Source organism: Vigna umbellata, chromosome 3 (genome assembly GCF_029865625.1).
Source record: "Vigna umbellata cultivar VRB3 chromosome 3, Vumbellata_1.0, whole genome shotgun sequence".
In the NCBI taxonomy this organism is placed as follows: domain Eukaryota; kingdom Viridiplantae; phylum Streptophyta; class Magnoliopsida; order Fabales; family Fabaceae; genus Vigna; species Vigna umbellata.
The window spans coordinates 41,023,132-41,036,657 of NC_142167.1; the positions used below are offsets into that span (position 1 = coordinate 41,023,132).

The following is a 13,526-nucleotide window of genomic DNA, read 5'->3' on the forward strand; positions in this document are numbered from 1 at the left end:
CAATAAAAAGTTTGTGAATGAACCGGAAAATCAATGTTTCTTAAATTGTTTTTATTCTCATTTTATTAGAACTGCCTCCAACAAATTCTCTTTTTTTTTTCTAATTTTTACTTTTTACAAACACTGTTCTAAATTTAGTTTACTAAGATTATCAAATTCATTAGGAGACCATTTTGGATTGACTAATCCATTTATGTTCAAAATTTTGTTAACAATTTTATGCAATAGACAATCTAAGATTGACAATTTGCTCTGACATGAAATCAAACGGTATAGTTTGGTATTATATGATCTATTCTTATAATGTCCTAAGTTGAGGAAGAGAACAAAACTCAAAAGAAAGAGGCTAATGGTTGTAAGAAGATACAAACTTTGAATCAAACTCACGAGCAAATGAATAACCAACTTGTGTTTAAAGACAAACTCAAATTAAGAGGTATTTTTTAGGTTTAATCATTCCACTAATCCTTTTTTTTTATATTGTATATTGTATTCAAACTCACTATATATATACTGCTTAGAAAAGAAAGAAATAATAGAGAGTCTGTTTTTATTTGATAATGAAATTTGACTTATATAAGTCTTACAATGAAACTGCAAAACTTAAAGTGGGCATACTGCACAACAGTAACCAACACTTCTAAAAACTCGATATCAAAGACTGGTTCACCTAATTTTACTAACACGTAATTAAATAGCAAATTTAAACTTAATATTAGCATTCCCTCTTGTAAGCTATAGTTATATTTAGCTTATTTCAGTGATTTCTACAACCTGCATGTGTCAGATTCTTTCAAATTGATCAAGCTTTAATGTCTTACTCATTATATCTGCTACTTGCTTCTTAGAGGAACAATAAATTAAGCGAACTATGTGGTCATGTACTAAGTCTCTAAGAAAGTGAAATCTCACTGCAATATGCTTACTTCATCCACGAAAGACAAGATTGTTGGATAATTGAATGGTGGAATTGTTGTCACATAAGATTTATGTTGCTTCTTTTTCTTTTGACCTAAGATGCTCTAAGATTCATCGAATCCAAATCCATTTACAAGCACAAAATGTTGCAACAATGTATTCAGCCTCGGTTGTAGATAAACTTACCATAGGCTATTTTTTTATGCCAATGAGACAACCCCATTTCTGATAAAAAATATTTAGTCGGAAGTACTTCTTCTATCATCTAAGTCTCCAGCATAGTTGGTGTCACTATAAGCTGTCAAACCAGTCTCCTTTTCTTTTTTATAAAATATGCCATATTTAATGGTACCTTTTACATATCGTAGCAGCCTTTTTACTACAGCCTAATGTGATTCCTTTGGGTTTGCCATGTAACGATTGATTAAGCTTCCTCCAAACATTAAGTCTGGTCGAGTAATTGTTAAATACATGAGGCTTCCGATTGCTTGTTGGAATTTTATGGCATCCACTATAGTACCTTGATCATCTTTGGACAATATTGTACCTGATACGATGGGGTTTCATACAAGGTTACTTTTGGTCATGTTGAATCGTTCTAACACATCACGAGCATATTGTCTTTGACAAATAAGAATTATTGTATTACTTTGTATAACTTCAATGTCAAGGAAATATCTCATTTTACCCAAATCAGTTATATCAAACTCCCTCTTCATTGAGCTTTTGAATTCATCACCCAAACATTTACTATTTCTAGTGAAGATCAGATCATCAACATAAAGACTGATAATGAGAATAGGACCTTTAATTCTTCTCTTGAAGAGGGTGTGTTCACTAAAGCATCTTTCAAATTTCTCTTTTACATCAAGCTGAAACACATCCCATGTATTTTGAGCAGCCAAAGCTAGTAGTATTCTCACAATGTCAAGTTTAGAACCTAAAGCAAATACTTTTTTATAATCAACTTCATACCTTTGAGCATAACCTTTGGCCACTAGTCCGACCTTGTACTTTTCAACGTGACCATTTTCATTGAATTTGGTCTTGAAAATCCATTTAACACCAATAGTTGTGACGCCTTCTGGAGGATCTACTAGTTCCCACATATGATTCTTTTCAATTGCTTTCATTTTTGCATTCACAGCTTCCCTCCATTGTAGACTTTTACAAGCCTCTTCATAGGATTAAGGATCTTTAGAGTTTGTAATCATCATAGCTAGTAAATTTGCTTCGTCTACCGAGAGATGAGTTTCGTGATCAGACATACATACAGGTTGCCTTCATGTTCTTGTGGTTCTTCCTTCAATTTGTTAGCAAAATGATGAAGATAAAGTTTTGATGATACCCAAATCAAGTCAAGAGATATCAAGTTTCAAGAAGATCCTTTGAAGACTCGTATTTTTATAGAAAGCTTTTGTAATAATTGTAATTAAGTGTTTAGGACTTAGGTTCTTAGTAGGTTTTGATTCCACATACTTTCACATTTCAAATTTGTTGTTTAGAGTAAAAAACGTACCGTATTAATCGATTAAACCTAGTGATAATCGATTAATCCATATAAGAGCTAAAAACTTTAACTACCTCTGCAATAATCGATTAACACTTGCGTTAATCGATTAAAATGTGGATTAATCGATTAAAGGTGACTGTTGGAGTTTTCTCGTTGTTAAAACTAGCCATTGTACTTATTTTAATTGATTAACAAGAATGTTAATCGATTAAAAGCGTTAAAATGATTGAAAACAAAAAACGGAAGATTTTTTGCTTGAGTCTATAAATAGGCTCTCATTTTCCTTCAACAACAACTCTTCCCTTGTGCTTTAGTACTCAGAAATCATTGAGAATTGTGTGATCGTGCTCAACTAAAGAAACTTTTGTCTGTGGAGTTGTTGAAGTGTTATTGTGGTGATAGAGGAATAGCTGGTACATCCTTGGTGCATCTAAGGAAGTGCTTGGAAGAGAAAGTCATCCTTCGTGAAGTATTAGAAGGAGGTGTTTCATCCTTTGTGAAGACTCAAAGGAGGTGCAGATTCATGTCTTGTGGTATTAAGAGAGGTGGTTTCTAAACTCTTACAAATTGTTTCTTTATGATTGTAATTTGTAATTGCTTTGTGAGTAGTGAACTATTTATCTTGATTTGAGATAAGCGACTGGATGTAGGATTGGTAAGATCCGAACCAGGATAAAATTATATGTGCAAATTTCTCTCAACCTTACTCTTTTATTTATCGTTAATATTTGCTTGGTAAGTTAAATTGAGTAGAAATTTTAAAAGGCACACATTGTTATTAAAAACCAATTCACTCCCCTCTTGGTTTGTTATTCCACACTAATCATTCCGTTGTAGCCGCTTTGACACAATTGGGGAATCATTTTGTTAAGAATTTGAGGTTGATTCGAGTTCAAACATTTCTAGATTATCAACATCACTAGATGTTATTTCGTTTGATGGAGACTCTGTATTATCATTGTCGTTGGTTGCTTCATTTTGCCAGTCAAGAGTTGAGCTTTCCTCTATATTTTCATTCCAATTCCAACTTTTGTCCTCTTTGAACACCACATCCTTACTCATAATTACTTTTTTTTGTAATGGGAGCAAACAATTTGTAGGCTTTAGATTCATCACTTACTCCCAATAAGATGCATTGTTGGCTTTTGTTATCAAGTTTGCTACTTTTTTATTTGAAACATGAATGTGAGCAATGCACCCAAATGTTTGAAAATAATCAACTCAAGGTTTGACGCCGCTCCACATCTCTTTCGGAGTTTGTTGACTAACGCCAGAAGTGGGACTTTTGTTCTGAACATGTATACATCATCGCACTGCTTTAGGCCAGAAAGGTTGAGCACATGTTTGTCATGTAAAACAGTATGAACAACATTCATCATAGTGCGATTTTTGCGTTTTGCAACTCCGTTCTGTTAAGGGGTGTAGGTTGCCGTCAATTTCCTTGTAATGTCTTGTTGAGTACAAAATTATGCAAATTCTTTGGATGTGAATTCACCACATCGGTTTGTTCTGAGATAGGTGATGTAGACTCTTGCTTTCCTCTCAACATAAACTTTCAAACTTTTGAAATTAGCGAAGGTCTCATACTTTTCATGTACAAAATAAATTCAAGCTTTACATAAGTAATCGTCAATAAAGCTTAGAATGTACCGTTTGTTGCTATGTGAAGCTGGTGAAATATGACCGCAGATGTCAGTGCAAATCAACTGAAGCTTTGTTGAAGCTCTCCATGAAATTTGCTTTGGTATAGGATCTCTATGTTGTTTGCCAATAAGATAAGCAGTGAAAATTGTTTGAGGAGGTTTTATTGGTGGTAACCCAATCATCATTTGCTTATTTGCAAGAGTGCTTAATCCGTGAAAATGAAGATGCCCAAAGCATTTATGCCACAAATGCATTTCCTTTTCTGATTTGTCCTCAGCTTGGAGATACCTAAAGTGTTGAGGAGGCATTGAGGCTGACAAATGGAACATTTTATTACCCTTCGTGTTCGTGTTAAGAATCAGACCTCGCTCGAGATGAAAAATTTTACATGTATCATTTTGAATTAAGATAGCTAACCCTTTCCCTTGGAGTTTTCCTAAGAGATTAGTCTTAAGCTCAGGAAGATAATAAACATCTAAATAGTGTGAAAAGTGCCATCAATGTGAACACGAATGCTTTCTTCTGCAGCGATATCCATTGTAGTGTTGTTCTCGAGTTTGACTGTTCTACTAAAGTCCTCTTCCTTTACTTTTGTGAACCAGAGTTTATTTCTGGCCATATGGTTGCTATAGCTTGAGTCCAGAAACCAGTATTCCATATGAGCAGATTGGGTTACCTCCTTATGTGCCACTAGTAGGAGTTCTTCTTCAGGTTTTGTCGCTTTTTCACATGTTGCATAGTGGGCTTTCTTTGCCATCTCAGGACACTCGTATTGAAAGTGACCTAGGTTGTGACATTGAAAGCATTCAATGAGCGCTTGTTTAACGATTATCTCTCACGACCTCTCCCACGATACATCCACTTTTGCCTTGTCTAAGATAGTTTCCAAAATCTCTCAATCAATGGCCTGGAACAGGTAGTTCTTCACCTTTAGGTCTTTTATAGTTGCCTCAGTCACACTTTTTTGTTAAGCCTCAATAGGTGTGGCTTCAAACACAGGTACGCCATCTTCTACGACCAGCCACAATTCCTTACTTCGTAGGAAGTTTTCAATTGTCATGGACCAAAAATCATAATGACCATCAAACCTAAGTATGTCCGGGTACCCAAATTTCTCTAAGGTAGACATCCTTTACACTTTCATACATGGATGTTTACGATGCTCACACTTTTAATTTCTCACGCTTTGTATCAGGCTCCTTGTAGAGCTTTGATACCAAATATTGAAACTCAGGATATATACAACTCAAAAAGAAATAACAGAGAGTTTGTTTTTATTTGATAATGAAAGATAGCTTATATAAGCGTTACAATGAAATTGAATAACTTAAAGTACGCATACTTTACAATAGAAAAATAAAAGCAGTAACCAACACTCCTAAAAACTAGATATCAAAGACTGGTTCACCCAATAAAATAGGGAACTTTTACTAACACGTAATTAAACAACAAAATTAAACTTAATATTAACACATCGGTCTCTCGAGTTTTTTTTGTCTCAATTGGATCCCTATTTTTGAAAAATTGAAGCAATTAGGTCCTTATTATTAGTACAATACTAACACCGTTAAAGGGAGTGCCAATTTGTTTGTGATTTTTTTGATATTTTTAAATATATTTTTTATTTTTATATTTCTTTAAATAAAAATTGTTACGTTTCAAAATGATATTATGTCACGTGACAATAATAATGTAACATAGCAATGATAGTACCACATATAATTGTCACGTCACGTTTCATTACATCAATCTCCTATATAATCATTATTTGTGAATCCCAACAACTCACAATCTCCTGCTTTCTTTTAATAAATTCCATAGTTGATGGTTCTTGTTAGATATCAAAGAACCCTTTTAGATACCTATTAATGAATACTTATAAGACAAGTAATATACATCATATGGTAGTAATGTACATCAAACTGACAATTAGTTGTTTATAGTATGTTTCATCCACACAAGGTTTAGCTCATTCTACAACTTGAAACTATTGGGTTGGCTACTGAATTGTTGCATATATAAATACCACTAGATCTGACTTTAATCCTATGAAAAAACCTCATCTTTTCCAAGTTAAACATATCAAACTCCCTTAACATAGAATTTTTAAATTCAGTCATCATAATATAAATTAAATCATCAACATAAACACACGATAACATTTTCTTCTTTGTTTATCTAAATCCTTCACCAATAAAATGTGCTTCAATTAGATTCAACCATGCTTCTGGAGTTTGTTTTAATCTGTATAAAGCTTTATGCAACTTATAAAGAAGATATCTTCACTTACCCTTATGCCCTTATTTCATATCCTCTTGCTTGGTCCATATAAACATCTATAATCAACTCACCATGAAAAAAAAGGGCTGATTTAACATCCAGCTAAAAAAGCTGCTAACTCTTATGTGTAGCTAATGATCATTCTTATTGTATCTTTATTGTCATTGGCGCATAAACTTTTCTAAAGTCTACTCCATAGTTATGAAAATATCTTTTAATAACCAATCAGACCTTGTGTTTATCAAATTTTCCAATCTCATGGTATTTGGTTTTGTATTTCACTCCATCAAATAGTCCACATTTGATTTTTTTTTTTCAAAATAGATTTGATCTCTTCATCTATGGTCAATCTCCAATTTTCACTCTTTATAGCTTCCTCATTAATAGATCAGTTGAGACATTAAAACCATATACCTCTCATCTTCATATAGGTATATATCTATATTAGTATGTATTATAAATGTTTTATAAGTGAAAAAACTCAAATATAATGCACTGAACATAAGTCAATTATGTGACTATGGTTATATGGTTTCCTTTGACAAATACCATGAACATGTGTTTTATATGTGGAGTCTCATAATTGGATAGACAAACCTTGTTTATCGCCAGATAAATGAACATGGATTATCTTTCTTGTATACAAGATTGAGTCTTTCCATGTGTTTGTGATATTCTACAAAAAAAGTACAGATTAAAAAAGATTATTGTATCTCTGGAATTAAAAGTGTCCATGGTAAAGAGTTTGAAAATTAAAAGTTTCAAACATTTTGGGAATCAAATGATATATTTCATGATTTCTAAATAAAATAGGGTGATGGAAAGGAACAGAAAAAACCTTAAAAAAATGATTAAAATCATGTTTTATGATGAGGCAGTCAAAATTGTTTGTCATGAAAAAAAAAAAACTCATATTCCATACTTTAAAAATTCCCTAAATTATGAAGTCCATATAATTATGAAAAACAAAAAAACCCAACATTTTTTTTAATTACTTTATCTTAACATTAATGATCAAATTAAAAATTTTAACTCCAAAATACAGAAAAATACATTTATAATTAATTAGTGAAAAAAATTAAAGGCATATATAGAATGTAGAACTCTGGTAGCTAGATCCCACTTTAAGATCTAATTAGGTTAATTATAGAATAAAACATTATGAAGGAAAGAAAAGTTAATTTTAATTTGTAATTTAATGTCCAAAATATTGTTTTAACCATAAACTGAAAAACTGACAGCAAAATTAAAGCTGACAGACATGGTTTCAGTTGAATAGGGAGAACAAAAAAAGCGGGCTCTGCCATTGTTATTTATTTAATTTTCACGAAACGTTTCGTTTCAATCTCCCGCCACCCAAAATTTTTGTCGGAATTGTTTTCTCCCACCTTTCCCTTTTGACCTAACCGCTCTGTTTCCCCTCCCATTCGCAAATTCAAAACCCAAATCTCACTCTTTATGTCTCTCTCAACCATTTCCAATTCTTAATCTTCACTCTCTTCTTTCCCAATGTCTCAATCTAACAACCCCAAAATGCATTCCTCCGCCACTTCCCTCCGCCACCTTCCGCCGCTCAAGAGATTCCGACTCATTCAACAACAACAAACACACCAAAATCACTTTTCTGACTCTTCCCCTTTACCCGCCAAAAAACGCAGAGAATCGAGAACCCCTTCTCCTCCTTCCCCCCTTCACAACTTCTCCCTCCCCGCCAAAAAACGAGTGTGGGCCCCACGCCCCCAAACTCCTCCTTCCTCAAACGACATCGTTTCCCCTCCCCAGCCCTCCTCTGACGACGCCGCACCCCCCTTTGATCTCAACATCGAATACAACCCCAACCTCGGAGAATCCGAAAACAACGCGGCCGACGATGACGACGGGGTTTTGTGCTGTGTGTGCCAGAGCACGGACGGGGATCCTGCCGACCCAATCGTGTTCTGCGACGGGTGCGACCTCACGGTGCACGCCTCCTGCTACGGCCACCCTTTGTCGAAGGGAGTCCCCGACGGCGACTGGTTCTGCGAACGGTGTCGTGTCGGGGAAGGCAAGAGCGGCACGCGCTGCGCGCTGTGTCCCGCGAGTGAGGGCGCGATGAAGCGCACCGCGGACGGCGCGTGGGCGCACGTGGTGTGCGCGCTGTTCGTGCCGGAGGTGTTTTTCCAGGACCCAGAAGGGAGGGAGGGGATCGACTGCTCCATGGTTCCGAGGAAGAGGTGGTCGCAAAGGTGCTACCTTTGCGAGTGTTGTGACGGTTGCGGTCTGGTGTGCTCCGAGCCAAAGTGTGGGTTGGCGTTTCATGTGACATGCGCGCTGAAGGAGGAGCTTTGGATTGAGTACAAGGAAGGGAAGAAAGGGGGCACCATTGTTGCTGGCTTCTGCAAAACCCACACCCAGATTTGGGAAAAGGTAAATTTCTGCTTTTTATTCATTCTTCTTATTCTTTCACCACATCAATTATTTTATTTTATTTTATGTTTTGAGAGTTTAGTTTATTTCTATCACTCATAGTTTTTTTGTTTAGTTTTGTTACATTGGTATTTTATATTCATATGGTTTAACTGAAGTCCTTTTCTGACGCAGCAACAGCAATCTGGGAAGTACAAGATTGTCCCTCTTGAAGATGAAAAGTAGGAAAATTTTCTGAAGTTATGTTGGTCGGTTAACGAATCTTAGGAAATTCAAAGTTAGTTATTTTGGAGATCATTTTGAATATGTTGTAATTTTAGTTTGAATAGGTTATAGCATGTTTCTTTTTGTAAGTGTTCTAAGTTTTTAGATGAAGATTGTGGACCACAGTTATGATGTGTTAACAATAATGGTTGAATTACTACATTTTATCATTTACATAAAATACCAGCAAACTTTAACTTATTTACTTTATTTACAAATAATCTATTACCATAAACGACTTACTTTTATATATATAACATGAGTGTAATTTTATCATCTATTACGACTTAACATATAACATTTTATTATCATTTATGGTAAAAGATGAAATAAATCAATAAAATTTTGATAATTTTGATTTTAATTCATGTTATCTGATGGGATTAAGCATGAAATAAATAATAAGTGTTAAAATTGTCTATTTAAATTTGGTGAATGTTCCAAGGCTTCCACAATCTAAAATAGTTTGTTGATAATAAAAATGATATACTATTCAATACATAATACATCAACAATTTTTTCCTAAGAAATGGAAACTCAAAAATGATATAAAGAATAATATTAAAGAAGCTACTGTTAATAGTTTAAGATGGAAGTTCTATTTTAAATAAAAACGTGTAAGCGAAGATGTATTAGTTAAAATATTTATAAATTTATTATTTAGTATTTATAAAATATTTAAAATATGTATTAGTTAAAAAATCAAAGAGGAAACTATAAATAGGAAATGAGAAAGAGGAAAAGGCATAGCAGAAATACCATAGTCACCAAAGTTTTCCATTTTTGAATCCACAACACACAAAAATGGAAATGGGAGAGGTGTCTCGTCGGTGAAGATTCAATTGAAGAAATAAATCATCCAAACGAATGAGGGCAATGTCATCACAGTAATGATAGTGAAAGAAATGGAAAAGGTGTCGTCAATGAAAATCGAATCACAGATCACCGCACCGAGAGAAAGGAAGAGAATGGAGAGATGGAAAAGGAGAAGCTTTCGAAAAATTGAAAAGAGATAATTTTGAAAAGAAAAAGCAAAATTCATTTTAAATTTATGTGTATTTCCACGTCACTTTTCTTCATTTTAAAAATTAATTGAAATGGACTAACACCTCTTTAACACGTGTCCGTGTCATTCTAAAAAAAATATTAAAAAGAAGTTGTTAATATATTACGGTACGATAAGAGTGAATTGAATTGGGTCTTTTACTCACATCAGATTATGATCATATGACATATAGACTGACAAAATTTCGATTTGGTGGTGTAAACGAATTCCACAAATATATTGAAATAAAAAGTTTATGATTGAAATACTTAAGGTACAAGCAATGTTTCGGATAAATCATGTTTGACTTTTACTCGTCACCACGTACGGCAACACCTCCAACAACCCTATAAATACCTTCCTCTTCCGACATCAAAAACCACACACACCATTACAGAACACGCAAACCTTAACCCACATACGGTGTTCCGAGAACAGAGTAGAACCATGTCGGTGAAGTTGTTCGCTTCGGTTTCTCTTGCAGTGTGGCTGTTGACGGCCACATCAACACTGTCCCAATCCAACATCTACGTGCTGGACACAAACGGCGACCCTCTGGAAACCGACGAGGAATACTTCATCAGACCAGCCATAACAGACAACGGTGGCCGTTTCACCTTGATCAACAGGAACCAATCGTGCCCTTTGTACGTTGGCCTCGAAAACACGGACTTACCAGAGGGATACCCTGTGAGATTCACCCCTTTTGCCAACGACGAGGACGATGATGACGTGAAGGTGAATAGGGACCTGAAAGTGGAGTTCGTGGAAGTTTCTTCGACGTGTGTGCAATCGACTGAATGGAGGCTGGGCGAGAATGACACGAGCAGTGGAAGAAGGGTTATCGTGACTGGTCGTGATGATGGAAGGTCAAGTGTCGGAAACTATTTCAGAATCGAGGAAACACAGAATGCGAGCATCTATAACATTGGGTGGTGCCCTACTGAAGTGTGCCCCATTTGCAGGTTCTTTTGTGGAACTGGTGGAATTCTTCGTGAGAATGGCCAGATTCTGTTTGCCTTGGATGGTTCTGCTCTCCCAGTCGTCTTCCAGAAAAAGGATGATTGATTTGAAACTTCAAGAATAAACAACTTCTCTTTGTTCATATCTCATAGCATACCATCCATTTTTATGTATATTTGGATGAAATAAAGATACATTTCTTTAGTATTCTCATCTTCTTCATCTGTAAAATAAAACTCTAAACTGTTATGTTAAGAGTATGTAATTCATTCATCATTTCTGTTCTTATATATTACTATTATTGTTCTCATTCTAATCTTTTAGTTTTCTCATATGGACACACAAGTTTTTCACATTTATTTTTTTAATTTTTTTAAATTATAAAAATTTATTTTTTATAATTATTTTATCTTTATATTATTTGTGTCATTTTATATTATTTTTTAGAAAACATCATATTACTGTATTAAAGACATTAGCTTTTTCAAATGATCATTTAAGATGAATATTATAGTTACCATTAGTTATCTTTCCACTCTCATTATAAGTTTAAATAATTTGTTGTAAGTTCATAAATTTGTTTTGTATTATTTTATTCTTATAAATATGTGAATTTAGTAATTCGATTGATTTTTTTTTCTTGTGTTAATTCAATAATATAAGTAATTATGTGAGATATGTTATTATGTTTAATATATATGAGTAGTTGATAACATATAAACGCGGCTAATTAAATAAAATAAACTTTAGACATTGAATGAATTAGATATTGCGATGAAAAAATACTAAAATTTATTGGACATACGAATTTTAATAGAAAAATATAAAATTTATTTTAGCCCTTTATTATATTAGATACTTTTCTTTTCTTTCCACCCACCCATATGTTATGGAGTTCGATAATAGTTGTTCTTTGCAAAATTGTTATTATACTTTTAAAATCAATTATTGTTAAAATGATGTTAATACCTTTTGTAAAATCTTATTTTTTTCACATTGTCTTGTAATAATAAGATTATAATTAAGGTGTATTTATCTTCTTATATTTTTTTTTCTTTGGTGCAGAGGAAGTTTTTATTTATAAAAATATATTATAATTTACGTAATGCAGTTGGTAGATCCTACACGTTTTCAGATTTAATTTAGATAATGGATGTAGAAATTCGTACAAGTTTATCTGTTGAAATTCTGGGGTTTTGAATATTGTAAGTCCCATGACGTTATGTTTTGAATATTTTAGTTTGAAGTTTTATTTTGAGGTGGCGTATTTAGAAAGGAAGAAGAAAAGTAAGATGTAGTTAGAAAGTTATAGGGATTAGCTCATAAAGGAACTACTAGCAGATACCAATAGCAGTGCCCAAATTCAATACATTTTTCAATGAAATAAATTATACGATACGACTGTTAGCAACGCTGAAAATATTATAAAATATAATTTTTTAAATAATATACACTAATGCAAGAATTAAATAATTAAATTAAAGTGAGCTTGGACTTCCGATTTAGTGAAACTATTACATTGAAATGAGCTATTCTCCTATGAATGATATATCATCAAGTTGATATAACTTTTTATTAATCATCATAGTCTATTATGTAAGAATGATATATCATCAAGTTGATATAACTTTGTAAGAATGATCTATTTTGTAATGTACTGTATTTTAAGATGAATAAAGGGATTGTGCGTTGCCCACTCTAACTATTGAGAAAGAAACATTTATTGCGACATGGAATGCACTAAAAGCATCTATCACTATCAAACTCTTTAGACAAAAAATACATTTCAAAGAGTTGAAGTTGCTCAATGGCTAGAAATAATTCTATAACAACTAATTTTTTCAAAAATCCATAAAGTTATTAAAGAAGAAGAATAAAGAAAACATATTGCATATTGTCAAAATACTACTAAATTTTCAAGGCCAATAAAAGAAACCATCAATCTTACATACTTAACAAATGACTAATGACTAGTGATTTGTTAGCTTGGAAATTATCCAATTTCTTCGTCATAGTCAAGAGTGGCTATTTGAAAAAGAATACCCAATCATATTTGTAAAACCTGAGAAAATGTAAAGCTTATGAATAATACTGTAATAAGACTTGAGTATGTTTTATTAGATTTTGTGTGAGTTCATAAGGTATTGTGTAGCTCACTTGGTGAGAGCTTTTTGATGGGCTAAGTGACCATGTGTTCAAGGCTTCATTAGAAAATAAAGTTTTATGTTATTTATTTATTTTGTTGATATAAGTGCAAACCTTTGCTTTATTGTATTTATAATTTTGCTTGGGGGCAAAAATGTATTTTTCTCCTTTGTGTTTTAAGGTACAAAAATTAGAAATGGGGTGTAGGAAGTAAAGGCTTGCACTTGAAATAAATAAGCTGAAATTTTTTTTTTGGAATAGCAGTTATGTTTTAAAAACTGGTTGAGATATTAAAAAACATTATCTAGGCAATTACTTTTAGGTTATAATAGATTTTAATTCAAAAAA

At 33.2% G+C, this 13,526-nt stretch overlaps 2 protein-coding genes across 3 annotated transcripts; both read left to right on the forward strand.

Annotated features, from left to right (window-relative positions):
- Positions 1 to 7,682: 7,682 nt before the first annotated feature.
- Positions 7,683 to 9,204, forward strand: LOC124848966 (RING/FYVE/PHD zinc finger superfamily protein). Of its 2 annotated transcripts, none has more exons than XM_047326796.2 (2): positions 7,683 to 8,761; positions 8,942 to 9,204. In XM_047326796.2, exons 1-2 carry the CDS (start codon positions 7,865 to 7,867, stop codon positions 8,984 to 8,986), a joined length of 942 nt encoding a protein of 313 aa, XP_047182752.1. In that variant the 5' UTR covers positions 7,683 to 7,864; the 3' UTR covers positions 8,987 to 9,204. The 2 variants fall into 2 exon arrangements, with proteins under 2 accessions (XP_047182752.1, XP_047182751.1); XM_047326795.2 differs by having other exon boundaries at positions 7,687 to 8,761; positions 8,936 to 9,204.
- Positions 9,205 to 10,437: 1,233 nt separating this feature from the next.
- On the forward strand, positions 10,438 to 11,343 carry LOC124848977 (kunitz type trypsin inhibitor 104-like). Its single transcript, XM_047326806.2, has one exon. It carries the CDS (start codon positions 10,518 to 10,520, stop codon positions 11,136 to 11,138), a length of 621 nt encoding a protein of 206 aa, XP_047182762.1. The 5' UTR covers positions 10,438 to 10,517; the 3' UTR covers positions 11,139 to 11,343.
- Positions 11,344 to 13,526: the final 2,183 nt, after the last annotated feature.